Here is a 17,948-nt window from a genome sequence, read left to right on the forward strand (position 1 = left end):
TGTTTCTCTCACCTGAGTTTTGTGTAATTAGTGACTTGGATCTGGGTGTGTGCTGGCTCTCCTGTGTGCATGTGCTGGGCAGTTAATTAATGAAATAATCATGGGGCCTTAGATTATTCCTCCACCCCATTAAACCCAGTCTTGAAACACACAGCTTATCCTTCACCTCTGGAGAACCCATCAGGAACTTCACACCTTGCACACCACATGTGGTTTTTTTTTTTTTCTTTACCTGCTTTGCTGTCAGGACACCCCTCTATTCTGCATTGGTGAGGCCACACCTGGAGTATTGTGTCCAGTTCTGGGCCCCTCAGTTCAAGAAGGACAGGGAAGTGCTTGAAAGAGTCCAGCACAGAGCTACTGAGATGATTAAGGGAGTGGAACATCTCCCTTATGAGGAAAGGCTGAGGGAGCTGGGTCTCTTTAGTTTGGAGAAAAGGAGACTGAGGGGTGACCTCATCAATGTTTTCAAATATGTAAGGGGTGAGTGTCAGGGAGATGGAGTTAGGCTTTTCTCAGTGGTGACCAGTGATAGGACAAGGGGTAATGGGTGTAAATTGGAGCATAGGAGGTTCAAGTTGAATATCAGAAAAAATTTTTTTACTGTAAGGGTGACAGAGCCCTGGAACAGGCTGCCCAGGGGGGTTGTGGAGTCTCCTTCACTGGAGACATTCAAAACCCCCCTGGACACGTTGCTAGGGGATGTACTCTAGGGGGCCCTGCTCTGGCAGGGGGGGTTGGACTAGATGATCTTTCCAGGTCCCTTCCAACCTCTAGGATTCTAGGATTCTATGATTCTATGATTCATTACAATCCCAACTTTCCCCCTTATCCCAACCATCTTAACTCCTCTCTTGCTTTTTCCTCTGGCTGTAGGAAGCCCCCTCTTCCCAGGACATCTTGGTCTTCCTGACTGGTCAGGAAGAAATTGAAGCAATGACCAAAACCTGCAGAGACATTGCCAAGCACCTCCCTGAGGGCTGCCCACAGATGGCAGTGATGCCTCTTTATGCTTCCCTGCCCTACTGTCAGCAGCTCCGTGTCTTCCAGGCTGCCCCTAAGGTGAGAGAGGCTGAGGGATGAGTTTGTTTGCTTGGAAGGAAGATGGAAAAGTTTAAGGGGCTTGAAGTGGTCTGTGCTGGTATTAATGGTGTCCACTGGCTTCAGGCTGAATGGTTCCAGTGTGATGCCAGATAATGCAACTGGGATGGTGTTAGCAGATGCATGCAATTGGTCATCCAGGACCATAAAAGGAAGAAAGGATTAAAGGGAGTGAAAAGGGCAGAGGAATGGAATTTTATCCTATTTCATAAGGATTTTATGTCCTTATCACAAAAAAGCTACAGGGCCAAATCCTTAGAGAGCTAAAAACCAGGGTGTATTCCACAGGGCTGTCAGAAAATGAATTTGTGCTGCTTCAAGCTCTTTTGTTACCTTTTCAGCAGATAAATAAACTTTCTCATCTTGTACCAGAACATGAAACCAAAATGGTTTAAAGACATTTAGATTCCAGCTGTCCTGTGCTTTGTTGCAAGAGGCTTAAGAACATGTTTTAGAAACTGATCAAGAACTAGAGATTATTTTAATTTAGGAGAGCTGGCCTAGCAGGCAGGGTATGGCTACAGTTACACAGCTTGCCAAAAGTAACAATTATTTCTTGGTGGCAACTTGAGTTGGTTCTTCCTTCCAGGGCTGTCGCAAAGTGATTCTCTCCACCAACATTGCTGAGACCTCCATCACCATCACAGGAATCAAATATGTTGTGGACACAGGCATGGTCAAAGCAAAGAAGTACAGCCCTGGTGAGGAGTTCTGAGGGGCAAGGCAGGGATTCTTCCCAGTTCTGTACAAGTTATGAGAAGCAATGAGCCCCACTGAGAGTTAATTTCAACCCCCCTCTGCACTGTCTAAAATAACCTCTTAAAGTTTAGGTGTGGGGTTTTGAGGTTTGGGTTGTTTTGTGGGTTGTTTTTTTTTTTTTTTTAAGTACCAGCAATGCAGGGGTAAAAATCTCTCAGATCTCTTGATGGCCACAGTGCACGATTATTGCCTTGGGTTGAAGGTTGAACCCAAATCTGAGGAATCTTTGGATGGGATTTTTTTGTCATTAATATCCAAGTTTTGTTTTTCCAAGCTGTTTGTTATTCAGAAGGTGACTGAAGTGATGCTTTTCCATGCACAGAAATTGGCCTGGAAGTGCTGGCAGTCCAGAGGGTGTCAAAGGCTCAGGCTTGGCAACGGGCAGGGAGAGCAGGGAGAGAGGAGAGTGGGGTCTGCTACCGGCTCTACACAGAGGATGAGTTTGAGAAGTTTGACAAAATGACAGTTCCTGAGATACAGAGGTGAGAAAAGAACCCTGCTACCATCACTCTCCTCACCACACCTCCTGTGTGTGCTGTGAGCTGCCTAAACTGAACACCAAAGCTGGATCTACAGTCTGACCACTTGACTTTTCATTAAAATGAGCTCTGGAGAATAAGCAGAAAAAATAGGAGGCATTTGCTCAGGGTGGCTGTTTGGGCTCCAAACAAGCAGGAGCAATAGTTTTCTTGACTTTCCTCCAAAACTTAGACTTGCCTCTTACCCTTCATGGCTTTGGAAGTAAAACTTCACCAGCCAGCATTAGACTAATCTGTCAAATTGCAGCACAGGTCTGAGGACTCCAGCTCAGCTTATAAGCAAAAAAAAAAAAAAAAAGAAAGAAAAAAAAGGAGGTGGGGAGAGGAGAACAATCTCAGCTGTTTTTTCTGCCTGTGCAGGTGTAACCTGGCCAGTGTGATGCTTCAGCTCCTGGCCCTGAGAATTCCCAATGTGCTTACCTTTGACTTCATGTCCAAGCCATCTCCTGGTAAGTGGTCACAAAAAAAAAAAAAAAAATGGGGAAAAAATTACAAATGAGTCATGAGGAATTGCTTGAAAATTGTTTTCAGGCCAGCCAGATAGATAGAGGTGAGGGCTGGGGAAGGGGAGCTGGCTCCTGCATCTCGTTCTGCTGGTCCAGACATCTGAGGTTCATTCACTGCTCATTTCTTGTGCTCAGCCCCATCAGAGCAGCCCCAGTTAAGACAGAAAGCTGGGGAGCTCAGCTTCCAGAGCAGGGAGCAGTTCTGAGACACAAAGAATGTGAGGTTGGGCCTTAACTGCCAAGGAAAACCAGAGAGAATCTCTCACAACATCTGCTCAGAGCTATAGAGATGGCAGCTTTAGTTTTGCTACTTAAATTGGGAAAAATTATTGTCCCACTGGATAGAGGGGGGATAACATAACCCACAGCTTGAGGCTCTGATTTCTCTCTGGCCAGGAGAGAGGTAGTGGTGCTGCCTCACATCCCTGCTAGTGATGTTCACAGCCTGAATTCCTTGCTCTGACAGATGCTATCCAAGCAGCAATTGAGCAGCTGGACCTGCTGGGAGCTGTGGAAAGAAAGGAAGATCAGTTTGTCCTGACCCCCCTGGGAAAGAAGATGGCAGCCTTTCCACTGGAACCAAAGTTCTCTAAAGTAAAAATTACAGAAAAAAAACCTGGCTATTTTTTATCTCGTGTACTCTTCCCAGTACTGTTGGCATTTCTCTTTCCAGCTCCTTAAACAAGGTCTGGAATTTGGGATGGCTGCTGCTGTGCTGGTTTATCTGCAGTCTCATTAATGAAGCACAGCTTTATTTGCAGCAGCTGTGCAGGCTTGCTTGTCATTTGTCTTGTAATTCAGGGAGTTGTTTCAAAAGCTGATTTCTTTCCTCTGGCATCTCTGACACTGAAGACCAATTCCCCTGCAATTTCTGGGGTTCCTGGTAGCACTGTTGAGCACTTTAGTGATGTGTTTGATTTTTGATTGTGCTGTAATTGATCTTAGTCACCATGTTTGTACTCTGTATGACCTGGCCAGTCAGGAAAAGCATGGCAGTTGCTGCTGAATGTGCTTGGTGGGCCCATCACAGGATAAACAATTGTCTGAAGGCCCAAATGTTTATGGAATTATCCTAAACAATGCTCAGGAAAGTTCCTGGGCTGCTGGTGAGCAGAAAAGTCTGGTTTTGGTCGACCAAAACTCAGTTTTGTTTTGTGATTTGCAGACCATCCTCCTGTCCCCCAAATTCCACTGCACAGAGGAGATCCTGACCATCGTGGCACTGCTGGCAGTGGACAGTGTCCTCTACAGCCCTCCTGCCCGCAGGGAGGAAGTGCAATCTGTCAGGAAGAAATTCATCTCCAGTGAGGGGGATCACCTCACCCTGCTCAGCATTTACAGGGCCTTCAGAAATGTCAATGGCAACAAGGTAGGACCCCAGCCCTGTCTGGATTGGAGGGGGGGAGGACTCATATCTGTGAATGCAGTGTGTGGCCTTCCAAAGCAATGAGGAGGGAGGGCTTGCTCAGCCTTAACAATTGGGTGACTGGAGAAAGCTGTTCAAGGGCTGAAGGATCCCCCAGAAAGCTGTGGCAAAACTGGGTATCCAAAGCTTCATGAGACCTGCTCTGTCATCTCTTCCTCCCCTGCATCCAGCTGGAAACAGGAGGGAGTGGGAGAGTGTTAATAAGTCCTCTAGAACATGCTTTTTGGCAGGATCCATGGCAAGAACACTGAGCATGTTAACAAGCAGATTTTGATTCATCCCACCCTATAAACTCTTGGGTTTGATTTGTGGATCTGTAGACTCCTGTCCCCTGTCCCTTGCAGCATCTGTTATGATTTGTTTTCACCACCCGTGGAAGAACAAGTGCTTTTCACAGCACCTGGTGACCTTGCAGAGTGATTCTGAGTGGGAAGAGAACAACTGTGCTGTTTGTTGGCACTGTGGGAGGGGATGTAGTCAGACATTTCCACTTAGGGGTAGAAACAGGACAAGGAAAGGGGTTGGCACCTTTGCTCTGAGAAAGATTTTGTGTTTGGAGGACTTTGCTTTTCATGGTATCCAGAGACTGTCTGTTCTTGGGTGAAGAAACTGTCCCTTCTAACTCCTGGTGTCTCTGCTGCAGGAATGGTGCAAAGAGAACTTTGTGAACAGCAGGAACATGTTGCTTGTGTCAGATGTCAGAGCTCAACTCAGGGACATTTGTGTCAAGGTAACTTGTTGCCATTCTGTGTGTCTTTGTTTCACCTGTTCATGTTTTTCTGTTTGTCCCCAAACTGATTTTGCTGTGCTCTGACACCAAGGAGTGAGAAAACATGGCTTTGTTTTCAGCCTCCCATAAAATGCTAGTTAGAATTCCTGACTTTGCAGCTGCCTCCCAAAATCTCAGAGCTGCAGAGTGCAGTGCATCGAGAGGAGGGGAGCCAGAGGCTTTCCAGGTAAAGCTCAGTTTTTTCCTAAGGAATTTTGCTGCTCTAGTGCAGTGTGACAGAGCTGTGTGTGCCACTGAGTGATGTCAGTCTCTGCAGCCCATGCTGCCTGGCTTCTGGCACCTTGAATTTACCAGCAGCTTTCACACCAACACTGTTCCTGTCACAGGGGAAAGGCAGAGGGTGGGAGCTGCTGCTGAATTCCTTGGGGTCTGTACATGACATGGGAGCCACCATTTAGCATCCTGCAAAGGCTCCTTGGCCTCAAGCTCACTTCTGGAAGGAGAGACTTGCTCCATTTTGCAGCTCTTTGGTTTGCTGTTAGCCTGGATTAGCCTGACACCAGCTGAATTCAGAGACTCAGAGAATTTTCAGGGTTGGAAGGGGCCTTTAAGCTCATCCAGTTCCAACCCCCCTGCCATGGGCAGGACACCTCCCACAGATCAGGTTGCTCAGAGCCCTCTCCAAGCCTGGCCTTAAAAACTTCCAGGGTTGGGGCTTCCACCACCTCTCTGGGAACCTGTGCCAGGGTCTCACCACCCTCATGGGGAAGAACTTCTTCCTTACATCCAATGTAAATCTGGAATCCATTCCCCCATGTCCTGTCACTCCCTGACATCCTAAAAAGTCCCTCCCCAGCTTTCCTGTAGCCCCTTCAGACACTGGAAGGCCACAATAAGGTCTGCTCAGAGCCTTCTCCTCTCCAGACTGAACAACCCCAACTCTCTCAGTCTGTCTCCATAGCAGAGGTGCTCCAGCCCTCTGAGCATCCCCATGGCCCTTCCCTGGACACTTCCCAGCACATCCATGGCTTTCTTGTGACAGGGGCTGCAGGACTGGACACAGAGCCCCAGGTGGGGCCTCAGGAGAGCAGAGCAGAGCAGAGGGGGAGAATCCCCTCCCTCAGCCTGCTGACCACGCTTCTCTTGATGCAGCCAAGGCTCTGGTCAGCTTCCTGGGCTACAAGTGCACACTGATGGCTCGTGTTGAACTTTTAATCCACCAGCACTCCCAAATCTTTTTCCTCAGGGCTGCTCCCAACCCCAGTCACTTCCCAGCCTCTACCGGCGCTAATTCTTGGCCGCCTCACATTCCCTACGCTTGCAGGATTTCTCAGGCAATATTCCCTGAGCTCAGAATCCCTCCAAAACAGGCCCACGTGTCCCTCTGGAGGCTGCACAACCCCCCTGACTCCCTCTTGTCTCTCTGGCTGCCAAACAGCTCTCCATGCCCATCGAGTCCTCCCGCTCCGACACCGGCAGCGTCCGCCGCTGCCTGGCTCACAGCCTCTTCATGAACGCCGCCGAGCTGCAGCCGGACGGCACCTACAGCACCCTGGACTCCCACCAGGTGGTGAATATCCACCCTTCCTCTGTTCTCTTCCACTGCAAGCCAGCCTGCGTGGTGTACAACGGGCTGCTGCACACCAACAAGTGCTACATGAGGGACCTGTGCGTGGTGGATGCCGAGTGGCTGTACGAGGCAGCGCCCCAGTACTTCCGCAGGAAGCTCCGCACAGCCAAGAACTGACCTCTGCTTGAGGGACTGAATGTCCTTAAAGGTTCTTGAATCATCAAGGGTTTGTGCCTTTTGCTCCGGTGTTTATTCCCTTTCTGCCTCCCACAACCCTCTCCCAGTTTAGGCTTTGGTTTTTCCATTGGAAGTCTGGAGCTTGGCGTTGTCAGGAACCGTGGATCGACCATTGGTGTCTCTTATTTCTTTTCTCTGCCATTTGCCTGTCTCTTCCTGTTGAAGGGAAGTGGCAATACCAAACCCAGTTGTCTTTTTAAGTACTGCAATTAAGAAAATAGTGCCACAAAATCTATTCTTTAATGTGAAAGAAAGTGGATTTATTATATTACCACTGTGAGGCGGTAGTGGGAAAAATGTAGGTAGTTTCTAAATGATATCCTAAGTATTTTTTAAATACCTCTCTGGGAGAGGTAACTCCAGTTTCAACAGTCTAGTAATTTATAATATGTAGTACTACGTATTTATCATATGTAGTATATTAGAATTTGTAGGAATTTATACAGATTTTGGGGTGAGTTGAACAAAAGGTGTCTGAAAGGGTGTGGGTGGGGAAGCTGCTCTGCACCTGCAGTGTCCTAATGTAACATGGGGTTAGTTTACAGGAACTGTGGTGGGATTGTGGTGTTTGGGCCTTGTATCCTTCAAATAGCAATGTTTTTTTTTTTTTAATAAAAGAAAAAGCTTATGAGATGAATAGTGCTGCATCATGGCTGTTGTCAAACTCCTTTTGCTCAGGGAGAGCTGCTGGCTTTGCTGGTGATCTGTGGGGACAACCTGCATCTGGCATGTACTAATTTGTCCTTTCTGGTTACACAACACATTTTCTTTGGCCTCCAGGATTGCCTTGCTTTGGTTTTCTCTCAGAAAAAAATGTGTCCTTTAGTTTATTTTTTATTAACTGAAATGCCACTCGTGCTGATCTGCAAATTTGTGTCTCCCAAAGTAGGTACCCAGTGAACTGGGACCCCTCTCACAGCCTGTTCTGGGAGGGGTGACACAGAATGTCTGCAGGGGGGCAGTGGAAATGCATCCTGTATGTATAGAAGGCTGCAGTTTTGTGTGGTATTTCAGGAGTACCCAGCTATTTCAGCTGTTCTCACTCACACGAGTTGCAGGGAATTACCAAAGCACTGTTTAGATGTGTGTCTTGGGTTTACAGACTCTGCATCTGTAGGGGAAAATGGAGTATGTGCACATTTTGTTTGAGCAGTCCAACTGACATCCTTCTAGGGGAAGGGGGATGAGTGTTTGTTTAGGACTAATTTGTATATTTTTCCCCCAAAATAAAGAAGCCATGGCAAAAATCCAAGTCGGGAGCATTGTTCTGTGTGACACAAAAGCTGTGAGGATGGAAGAAGTGCTGACAGGACATTCAGGTACAATTCCCAGCCTTTTCCTGTGGGAAAAGTTCCAGTCATTCCCCAGTTCTTATGGGAATGACTTCATTGGAGCAGTCTGAGGTGTTTGTGTGATGATGTTAATGTGGTGTCAGCGTGGTGGGGTCTTACTGAGGGCATGGCATGGATGCTGTGGGGTGACACTTGTGTGGTGGGGTGGTATGGATGCTGTGGGGTGGTATGGATGCTGTGGGGTGGCTTTGGTGCTGTGGAGTGGCATTGGTGCTGTGGGGTGGTATGGATGCTGTGGGGTGCTGTGGAGTGGCATTGGTGCTGTGGGGTGGTGTGGATGCTGTGGGGTGCTGTGGAGTGGCATTGGTGCTGTGGGGTGGTGTGGATGCTGTGGGTGGTATGGATGCTGTAGGGTGGTGTGGATGCTGTGGGGTGGTATGGATTCTGTGGGGTGGATGCTGTGGATGCTATGGGGTGGGGTGGATGCTGTGGGGTAGATGCTGTGGGGTGGTGTGGATGCTATGGGGTGGGGTGGATGCTCTGGGGTGGGGTGGATGCTCTGGGGTGGGGTGGATGCTGTGGGGTGGATGCTGTGGGGTGGGGTGGATGCTGTGGGGTGGATGCTGTGGGGTGGATGCTGTGGGGTGGATACTGTGGGGTGGATGCTGTGGGGTGGATGCTGTGGGGTGGCATTGCTGCTCTCCTGCTGCAGCCTTGCAGTGAGAAGCTATGGGCCTTTTCTGCTTCTACTCGGTAGAATTTATTCCAGTTTTGGGACAAAGGGAACACTTTATGCTAAGAAAGAGTTTGTCAATCTTCCCCTTAGAATATTTATTGCTAAAGGAGAAAACAAAAGCAACAGAAGCTGAGTAAACAGCTGAGCTCATTCCAGTGTGCGCTGCTCTGCCCTATTGCACCTCAGGGGGAAGCACCGGCATTTCCCCCACACCCCTAAAGCCTCCTCTGCGCCTTCCCCACTACCCCATTTCCCGCTAAACCCTGTGCCCCTTCCCCATTTTTCCTTTTTTTACCCTCGGTGAGCGCTCCCGCCTCCGCTTTCCTTTCCTCCGGGGCCGGGACTCGAACCCGGATCCCCGTTACCCGCGCGGGGGCCGCCGGGGCCGCTGCAGGCGGAAGGGGGGGGTGCAGTTCCGGGGCCTCCCGTGTGTCCTCTCCCGCCGCACCATGCTGCTCGCACGGGCCCTGCGCGCTGCCGCCGCCCTGCGCCCTCCGCTCCGGCACCCGCCCCGCCGCCTCCTCCTCCTCTCCCCATCTTCCTCCTTCTCCTCCTCCTTCCCCCGCACCCTCCTGCCGTCCCCCGCCGCCTCCCCGCCCTTGGCCCGCTCCCTATGGCAGTTGGGCGGCGGCGGGCGGACGGGGCTGCTCCGCCCGAGGAGGGGCTCGGCCGGCGGAGTCTCGTGTGGCTGTGGAGGGCTCCACACCGAGGGTGAGGGGGGAGAACCGGGACGCCCTGCCCAGCCCTTCCCTGCCCAGCCCTTCCCTTCCCTTCCCTTCCCTTCCCTTCCCTCTCCTTCCCTTCCCTTCCCTTCCCTTCCCTTCCCTTCCCTTCTCTCTTCCCTTCCCTTCTCTCTTCCCTTCCCTTCTCTCTTCCCTTCCCTTCTCTCTTCCCTTCCCTTCTCTCTTCCCTTCCCTTCCCTTCCCTTCCTTCCCTTCCCTTCCCTTCCCTTCCCTTCCCTTCCCTTCCCTTCCCTTCCCTTCCCTTCCCTTCCCTTCCCTTCCCCTTCCCTTCCCTTCCCTTCCCTTCCCTTCTCTTCTCTCTCTTCCCTTCCCTTTCTCTTCCCTTTCCCTTTCCCTTCCCTTCCCAGCCCTTCGTTGTCCTGCCCTGCCCTGCCCTGCCCTGCCCAGTGGGAAGTGTGGGTCCCAGGGTCGATCTGAGGGGCCCCGCGGTTGGTGGGAGGGAAGGGAGCGCTCCCACCTTTGGGGGAGGATGTGAGGGGTCCCATTTTAGGGAGCGGGATGGAGCGCTCCCCATCCCCCCCTTGGGAGGAGACCCTGGGGGTGGGGGGATGCTCAGTGCTCGGGGTGGAGATGAAAGGGGAGCCCTGTTTTGGGGGAGAAGGGGCGGTGTGAGGGGATCCCCGTTTGGGGAGGGGGGTTGGAGGTTGGGGTTTTGGGAGGGGCACATGGTGGTGGTGATGGTGGTGGCTTTCCTCACCCTCTCGTTTCCCACCAGGTGACAAAGCCTTCGCGCAGTTCCTGACGGACGAGATCAAGGAGGAGAGGAAGATCCAGAAGCACAAATCCCTGCCCAAGGTGTCGGGAGGGTGGGAGCTGGAGGTGCACGGCACCGAGGCCAAACTGGTGCGGAAGATCGCGGGGGAGAAGTGAGTGTGGGCTCGGGGTAACAACCTGGAACCAGGTTTCTCCATTTCCTCCTGGCTGTGCCACCTGGGTGTTGCTGAGGCTCTTGATTTTCCCATCTTGGCTCAAAGGAGCCTTTTTCTTTTTCTTTTTTTTTTTTTTTTTTTCCTTTTACCTTTTTTGCTCTGCTGCCTTGTGTGTTACAAAGTTACCTGCAGTCTTCCCCAGTTAAAAATAACAGCTCAGGGCAGTAAAACTTGAAAAATTCGTGTTAATGAAAGCAGCTGAAGGAAGCCAGCTTCATTCCAGTGTGTGTTGTGTACTGCAGCACCTGGTTTTCCTGACAGTGTGTGGATTCCACACCAGTTACACTGCCCCTCCAAGAAAAGCTTCAAAGAGAAGACGTTCTGATAGTTGTTTTTTCAGTGTGTGCAAAGTAACTGTTTCTGTTTCTTCTGAAGGATAACGGTTACATTCAACATCAACAACAGCATTCCACCCTCGGCTGAGGAAGAAACACAGGAAGAGCAGAAACCTGATGAGCAGGAGGTAAATTTACTCTTGATTTGCACTTCAGTGACAGGTACAAAGTGGGAAATTAGAACCTTGCCTATCAATGTCAAGGGTTGGTTTCCTCTCATACTTGGGAGCATGAAGTCACAAAATACAGATGTTTATGGGTTGGCTGTCCCTGCTTTCTCTGCAGCAGAAAGGCAGAGCAGGGTGAGAGGGCTCTCTGAGAGGTGAGAGGAACTTTTGGATATCAGTGCAATGACGTGAAAAGGTATTCAGGTGACTTCACTTGTATGGTTCTGTTGGTCAGAAGTGTCTCATTCCTGTTAATGTGACTGTTCAGGAAAAATACTGGTAAAAACTGTGACTGAGCAGTCCTGTGTGAGGCAAATGGTTTCATCTGCAGTGACACAGAGACTCCAGACAGAGGGTGACAGAGAACAGTGCAGGAGGGGCTGTGCTGCACTGCCAGCACTTTGGCTCCTACTCCCATTCTGATGCAACTCTTCTCTTTTTCAGCCTGATCTTACATCAACTCCCAACTTTGTTGTGGAAGTAATAAAAGATGATACAAAACAGACCCTTGTTCTTGACTGCCATTACCCTGAAGATGAGGTGGGTATCAGACTGGTCCTGTGTCTGCTGGACCAAAACTCTGGGTGGTGACTGGCTGCACATTTCCTGCTTGTAGTGTAACTGTGCCACTGCTGATTCTCACTGCTCCACAGTCTGTTGCTTTTCTGACTCTGCAGAAGTGGCAGTCTTTTTAACACACAAAAAAAAGCTTTGTGCTTACAAAGAACACTGTGTAGGGAGGAGATGTTCCATGGCATCCCTCACATCCTGCCCTGGCATTTTTGAGCAGCCACTTATTCCCAGTTGGTTGCTTTACACTGGGGAAGGGAGGCATGGCTGAACTTCAGTAGCACCACAGCTTCAGAGGGGTGAGTGGGAACAGCCAAAAGAAGATCAATTTGTGTCAATAACTTCCCAATTTTGTTGCTGTGGGGTGTGACAAAGTAGGGATTAAAAAAAAAAGAAAAAAAAAGAGAGTGGGAGGAGACTAAAACTGAGAGCTTTGCTTCAGACTGATCTTTGTGTTTTATTTTGTAAACCTTAACAGATGCTTTATGCAGCCAGTCGTAGCTGAGAAGGGTTAGACAGATTTCAGAAGAGAGATTCAGAACCAGGTGGAAGAGGTTCTTACATCTCTGTACAACTCAGGCTGCTGACTTCCATCAGGTCACTGCTGGTATCTGACACCTTGGGGCATTTCCTCTCCTCTCCTCTCAGTCAGTGCTTATCTCCAAGGCAGGCGTGGCCAGGGAGAGGCTTTAATGCCAGCCTTGGGGCTTGGCCTGCAGTGTAGCATTGTTTGGGGCTGGGATGGCTGAAGGGGCCTTGTGGTCAGAGCTAACATGAATCTCACATTTTTATCTCCTGCTTCAGATTGGACATGAAGGAGAGGAAGAAAGTGATATCTTCACAATTAGGGAGGTCAGTTTTCAGCCCACTGGGGAGTCAGACTGGAAGGACACCAACTACACCCTCAATACTGATTCCCTGGACTGGGTGAGTGCTGCTAACACGGCTGCAGAGAGCACTTGGGTGTGTCCTGTCTGGCTGTCCCTTAGCTCCTGGGGTAGGAATGAGTCCTGTCCTGGATGTCTGAGATGGGGAACTCCCCTGCTCTGCCCCAGTGTTCCATCAGGTCCTGGTTCTGCTGCAAACCCAGGAGTATTTCATGGTCCCAGGAGCTGTGCTGGTGGCACTGTTGGCACACAGGCAGGTTGAAAGTTGTTCTGTTCCAGGCTTTACAGGCTGATTTCCCAGCAGCTATGTGACACCTGAGAGATGCTTTGACTTTTGATCCCTTTGGTTACCTTTGACTCTTAATTTTGACTCTTAATTTTGACTTTTAATTTTGACTTTTAATTTTGACTTTTAATTTTGACTTTTAATTTTGACTTTTAATTTTGACTTTTAATTTTGACTTTTAATTTTGACTCTTAATTTTGACTTTTAATTTTGACTCTTAATTTTGACTTTGATTCTTTTGATCCCTGTAGTTAACAGTGACACTTACAGATACCACATGTAGATGCCTTTGTTTTCAGGGTATGTTTTTGTAGCTGTGACATCTACTTGTATGTTCTCAGTGCCAGGCTTTCAGAACATTAAATCTGAGCTGGAGGCTGTGAATTGTGTGATTGAAACTTCACCCCTAGAGTGCATCTCTCTGGGAAGCACTCATGTTAGAATTGGTTGGTGTGCTCTAGAAGATCCCATTGTTTTGTTGGGTTTATTTCCTCTCTGACCTGAGACAGAAAATGAATTTAAAATGTGTCTGACTGGTGATCTATTTAGATTACACAGTCCAAAATGAAGAATTTGCTCAGTAACACTGGTTTAATAAAGGAAAAAAACCCAGACAAACAGAAAAAGGCCCACCACAGAGGGGATGAGGAGCTGCTGGGTCTCCTGCAGGAGGCAGGCCTGGTCTTCCTGGGGGAAAGCAATGCTGTGGGACAGCTCACAAACCACCCTGCCCAGATGTGACAGAAAACTAAAAAGTTTTCTTGTTCATTCCTTCCAGGCTCTGTATGATCATTTAATGGATTTCCTGGCTGATCGAGGAGTGGACAACACCTTTGCTGATGAGTTAATAGAGCTCAGCACTGCACTGGAGCACCAGGAGTACATCAAATTCCTTGAAGACCTTAAAAGCTTTGTGAAATGTCAGTAGGTTAGGCTAGAAAACTCATCTTCAAGGGTGGGTATTCCACAGCACTACTCCAGTCAGCAGTACCCAAATCTATCTTCACAGCAGATCTGGAGAGTAAGTACCTTTGAAGTTGGAGAATGAGGATTCTCACTCTTATTTGGGGTTTTGTATTTATGTTGCAGCCCAGATCAAGTTCTCTATCCACTGGAATTGCCTCACCCTACCTGATGGTTTTTGTACAATTCAGAATGAATGTGAAGAATAAAATCTGCTCAACATATCACTGAAAAGTGGTGATTTCTGTTCTTCCTGTTGTACCACTGCTGACTAGAGAGCTGCTGTAACAAACATGCTGGTTTTTTGTCTGTGCCTTCAGTCAGTGTTGGTGCAGCTGCTGGCAGAGCTGTTCCTGGCCTCATTTTCTCCAGGGAGATTGATTCCAGCTACACCCTGTGTCCTCCAACAGAGCAGTGGCAGGAGGAGGAATTTTCCAGGCCAAGCAGTGCTAGTTACAAACCTCACTCTAGAAATCCTGTTTTGGTGTTAGGGAATAGAATTTAACCCCTTCAACATTGTGCTTGAGGAGCTGTTTTGGAAAGGGATGACACCATAACCTGTTTGTATTAATGGAGCCATTGCAGGGAGGCTGGAGAACAACTGGGAGGCTGTGGCTGCTGCTGTCAGAGGCTCTGCTGCAGGGCTGCAGCCACACTCCCACTCAATCCCAAGGCTCCAGTTGTTCCCTGAGGGTCATCCTGAGTTTGAGCAGCTGGGAGGTCACTGATGCATTGTTACAGGCTACAGGAAGGCTGAAGTAAACTAAGTATATTTATTTCAAAAGATAAAGTGTGTCATTAAAAGTGCAGGGTGAGGCAGTACTACTGCCTTTTCAAGTATCTTTTGGCACAGAAGTTACAAGTATATACATAAAAATAACTAGCAGCTCTCAGGGTGGTTTTTTAGTCTTGGAATTCCTTCTCCAGTAGAAAAGCAGCAGCCAGGTCAGCTTAGAGGAGAACTGTCCAGGAGTCACAGACCTTTACAAAAGGTGAACAGAGAAGCTGTAGCAATGTATAAAATGAATTATTAACGTTCAAAACTGAAATGCTCTGCTTCCTAATGCTGTCCTCACCCTGGAGGTTCACACACAGTGGTTCCAGGTGACCAGCAAAGCTAAGGAGCTGCTGGCTCTACATGTGCACAAGGTGGTTTTGAAGAGGTAATGGGTGAGCCTCTGGAGGAGACTTAAACTGAAGTAATTTTAAAAACTTTTCTTTATGAACCACTTACCTAAGAGCAGCTCCACACAAGACCTGAAGTTGTTGGTGAAGGTGGGGGAAAGGTAAGGCACTAAAAATTGACAGGTCCTTGAAAGATTCCCTAATCCAGCAGTTAGTAACATGGCTTTTCCTTCTACAGTTACTGACACTCAAAACCATTTCCAAGGAAGTTTGTGGAATAACAGCAACACAAACCCCTGGGATTGATGGACTCGTGGGGCTCTCTCCCCCCATAATTGAGGAGTGGATCCCAGCAGAGCCCCTCTCCTGGAGTTTGGCTTCTGGCTCACCGGGCAGCTCATGAGCAGAGTGGTTTCCTCCTCCATCCCAGTGGTCACTGTGAACTCTGGGTTGTGAGAACACCTCTGGCTGTGCTCAGTCACTGTCTGCTCCAGGAGTGCCCTGAGCTTCTCTTCTGTCATGCCCTGAGGAAAAGTCAGGTACAAAGAAATCTTACACTGACCTTGCTGCCTCTGTGGCCTGAAACTGCCTCTTGGCAGCAGGCCTGGGCAGTCACAGCTTCCACATCACTGGGTGCAGCTCACCTGGGTGCTGATGTACAACCCACACTGGCAAAGAACAGAGTGGTTCCTCACAGTCAGGTTGTTCCTAGAAAGAGGACACGGTGAGCATCATCACAACAGCCAGAAAAAAAGCAGAATTTAGCAAAACCCTTTGATCATTGCTCAGTTTTTTTAATTTTGGTGAAACAAACAGTAGCAGCAGCCTCTGTTTACCAACTGCTTTTGCCTGTTCAAGCCCCAGAGAGTGGAGAACCTCATTCCAATGCCAAGGGCTTTCTTACTTTCTACACACTGGGCAGATGATCTTGTCACTGGCATCCAAACCCTCCAGCATGGCATTGAGACATTCCTCATCAAACTGCAGGCTCCTCTCATACTCTTCTATCAGTGACTGCTCTGCAAGAACACAGGAAAACACCCTCAGGATCTGGTAGGAACCTGAGGCAGAGCAGCACACAGGAAGCTGAGGCAGCTTCTGAACTTTGCATTCTTTGGGTCAGATTTCTACACTTGAGGAAAAAATCACTGTAAGTTATATTTTTCTTCTGGCTCAGTCTTTACCTGGTCTCAAGTGGGGGGGCTTCCCACTTTCCAACCAACAATTTAGAAGCTTTCCAAATTTATACAGATTTTCAACTGTCTTTTTTTCAGCTCTCAGAACTCTCAAGAAGGGTCTCAATGTGTTTGAGGAGCCTCTTCTGTACCACGTGGTCTCCAAGAACCGAGGAGCAAAGCAGCCTCAGCTGGTTTGGATTATCAGAAAGTCCAGAATATTACAAACCAAAGGAGTCAGAAAACATGCAGAGACTTTACCTTGCAAGATCAGTTCTTGTTGGATCTCCTCCAGCACTGCTAACTCATCGGGGTCCTCTAGCATCTGAAAGGTGCAGCAGTCAGTGACTCTCCCATCCTGGCTACTTTACCACTTCCAGCACCTGACTGAGCTGCCACTGCAACTTAAATTCACTCTGATCATTCTTTGGTCAACCTCTGTATTTGCAAAAAAAAATAAAATAAAATGAAGTGCACTGTGGAGAACAAAGTGTACCACAGGGACCTGTGCAAAGCCAACCCTGGTGGGTCAGCACTCAGCCTTGCCAAAGCTTCTTAAAGACTGATGTTTTGTTCCTGTGCTCCGTGATAAACCAGCTCTGAAAACTGCAAAGGAGGAACCTGCCCTCTGCTGCCATGCCCAGCAGCTTGGGAAGGAAGTCATGAGGCTCCAAGCCCCACGCTGGCTGCAGGAAACCCAGAAACTCCTGAATTTTGCCAACTCCAACCAGCGGGAGGCTGAAGTTCCAGCTGCGTTATCCATGTAGCCAGCAAGAAGCCAGAGGACAAGAGGAAAAGAGCTCGAGGTATGCCAGGGGAGGTTCAGATTGACTCCTGGGAGTGGTTTTTTCCCCAAAAAGCCGGTCAGGCCCTGGCCCGGGCTGCCCAGGGGTGGTGTCCCCATCCCCGGAGGGATTTCAAAGCTGTGGGGATGCGATGCTGAGGGCCCTGGCTCAGTGCTGGCCTTGGCTGTGGTTTGGACTCCATGACCCGGAAAGTTTTTTCTGACTCCAGGGGTTCTGTGGCTCGGAACCGGTGCCGTGGGTCGGTACTGACCTGTGCCAGGGCCTCCCCTGTCCGGAGGGAGGGCAGCGTCTCCTGCCCGTCCTGCAGCGTCTGCCACTCCTGCTCCATCACCTCCTGCACCAGCAGCGCTGCCGGGCCGCACACCCCATCCCCGGCCCGGCGGTACCGGTCCAGCAGCTTGGCCCGGCTGCTCCTCAGCCTCTCCATGCAGCGCTGGAGGGAGCAGAGCACAGAGAACGCGTCAGCCCCGCATCCAGGTGGGAGTCGGAGCCCAAGGTCCGGTCGCATCCCGTAAGGGGCGGCACTGGAGGGGGGGAACGGCCTCGATCCGCCCGGCCCGGCGCTGCGGAGAGGTTCGGGGATGCGGCCCAGCGGGTCCCTGCTGTCCCGCCGGGACAGACCCAGGGGACAAACCGGTGTCGAGCTATGGGTGTGACCCCCCCTTCCCTCCCTCCCGCCCCGCTCACCCTGCGGTAAGCCTCCTTCCAGGGCGGGACGGACGGGCCCCGGTACCGAGCGCGGGGCCATCGCGCCGCCGCCTCCATGGCGCTGCGGGACGGCGGAGGCGGGATGGGGGGGAGGGAGGTGCCTCTGCCGAGGGGCACGCTGGGAACTGTAGTCCGTGAGGCGTGCGGGAAGGGGGGAGGTGTGCGGGGGGAGAAGGGGGAGCGCCTCCGCCTGCGCCGCGGGGGACACCGGGAAATGTAGTCCGTGAGGCGTGCGGGAATGGGGGAGTCTGCGGGGAGGGACGGGGGGCAGAGCCTCCGCCTGCGCCGCGGGGGACACTGGGAAATGTAGTCCGTGGGGCGTGCGGGAGGGGCGGGGCGGGGCGGGGCGGGTGTTGCG

General features: G+C 50.2%; 3 protein-coding genes across 5 annotated transcripts in view; 2 read left to right on the plus strand and 1 right to left on the minus strand.

Annotated features, from left to right (window-relative positions):
• DHX33 (DEAH-box helicase 33) overlaps positions 1 to 8,089 on the plus strand; it is a 12,565-nt gene extending 4,476 nt beyond the window's left edge. The window contains exons 5-12 of one of the 2 annotated variants that reach the window (XM_071764942.1): positions 877 to 1,062; positions 1,691 to 1,802; positions 2,183 to 2,342; positions 2,760 to 2,848; positions 3,372 to 3,499; positions 4,071 to 4,274; positions 4,975 to 5,061; positions 6,432 to 8,089. In XM_071764942.1, coding sequence (XP_071621043.1) covers positions 877 to 1,062; positions 1,691 to 1,802; positions 2,183 to 2,342; positions 2,760 to 2,848; positions 3,372 to 3,499; positions 4,071 to 4,274; positions 4,975 to 5,061; positions 6,432 to 6,575 — 1,110 coding nt within the window. In that variant the 3' untranslated portion in view covers positions 6,576 to 8,089. The remainder of the gene's footprint in view (positions 1 to 876; positions 1,063 to 1,690; positions 1,803 to 2,182; positions 2,343 to 2,759; positions 2,849 to 3,371; positions 3,500 to 4,070; positions 4,275 to 4,974; positions 5,062 to 6,431) is intronic. The other variant, XM_071764941.1, reaches the window with a different exon arrangement.
• A 1,208-nt stretch (positions 8,090 to 9,297) lies between these two features.
• C1QBP (complement C1q binding protein) lies at positions 9,298 to 14,010 on the plus strand. The gene is made up of 6 exons (XM_071764997.1): positions 9,298 to 9,607; positions 10,355 to 10,505; positions 10,944 to 11,031; positions 11,515 to 11,610; positions 12,445 to 12,567; positions 13,592 to 14,010. The coding sequence occupies exons 1-6, from the start codon at positions 9,346 to 9,348 to the stop codon at positions 13,739 to 13,741; spliced, it is 870 nt and encodes a 289-aa protein (XP_071621098.1). The 5' UTR covers positions 9,298 to 9,345; the 3' UTR covers positions 13,742 to 14,010.
• RPAIN (RPA interacting protein) lies at positions 13,028 to 17,674 on the minus strand. 2 transcript variants are annotated; one of them, XM_071764998.1, is made up of 7 exons: positions 17,570 to 17,674; positions 17,133 to 17,315; positions 16,338 to 16,401; positions 15,806 to 15,920; positions 15,546 to 15,609; positions 15,291 to 15,425; positions 13,028 to 13,313 (listed from the first exon to the last, which is right to left on the minus strand). In XM_071764998.1, exons 1-7 carry the CDS (start codon positions 17,645 to 17,647, stop codon positions 13,251 to 13,253), a joined length of 702 nt encoding a protein of 233 aa, XP_071621099.1. In that variant the 5' UTR covers positions 17,648 to 17,674; the 3' UTR covers positions 13,028 to 13,250. The 2 variants fall into 2 exon arrangements, with proteins under 2 accessions (XP_071621099.1, XP_071621100.1); XM_071764999.1 differs by lacking the exon at positions 13,028 to 13,313 and adding an exon at positions 14,536 to 14,757.
• Positions 17,675 to 17,948: the final 274 nt, after the last annotated feature.

This window comes from Heliangelus exortis, chromosome 21 (assembly GCF_036169615.1).
Source record: "Heliangelus exortis chromosome 21, bHelExo1.hap1, whole genome shotgun sequence".
Classification (NCBI taxonomy): Eukaryota; Metazoa; Chordata; class Aves; order Apodiformes; family Trochilidae; genus Heliangelus; species Heliangelus exortis.

Coding starts and splice junctions, on each gene's coding strand:
- C1QBP (XM_071764997.1), top strand. CDS start 9,346: ATGCTGCTCGCACGGGCCCTGCGCGCTGCCGCCGCCCTGCGCCCTCCG. Junction 9,608..10,354: donor TGGAGGGCTCCACACCGAGG/GTGAGGGGGGAG, acceptor GTTTCCCACCAG/GTGACAAAGCCTTCGCGCAG. Junction 11,032..11,514: donor AGAAACCTGATGAGCAGGAG/GTAAATTTACTC, acceptor TCTCTTTTTCAG/CCTGATCTTACATCAACTCC.
- RPAIN (XM_071764998.1), bottom strand. CDS start 17,647: ATGGAGGCGGCGGCGCGATGGCCCCGCGCTCGGTACCGGGGCCCGTCC. Junction 15,610..15,805: donor ATCTGCCCAGTGTGTAGAAA/GTAAGAAAGCCC, acceptor TCCTCTTTCTAG/GAACAACCTGACTGTGAGGA. Junction 13,314..15,290: donor CTCTGCTCATGAGCTGCCCG/GTGAGCCAGAAG, acceptor TTTCTGTCTCAG/GTCAGAGAGGAAATAAACCC.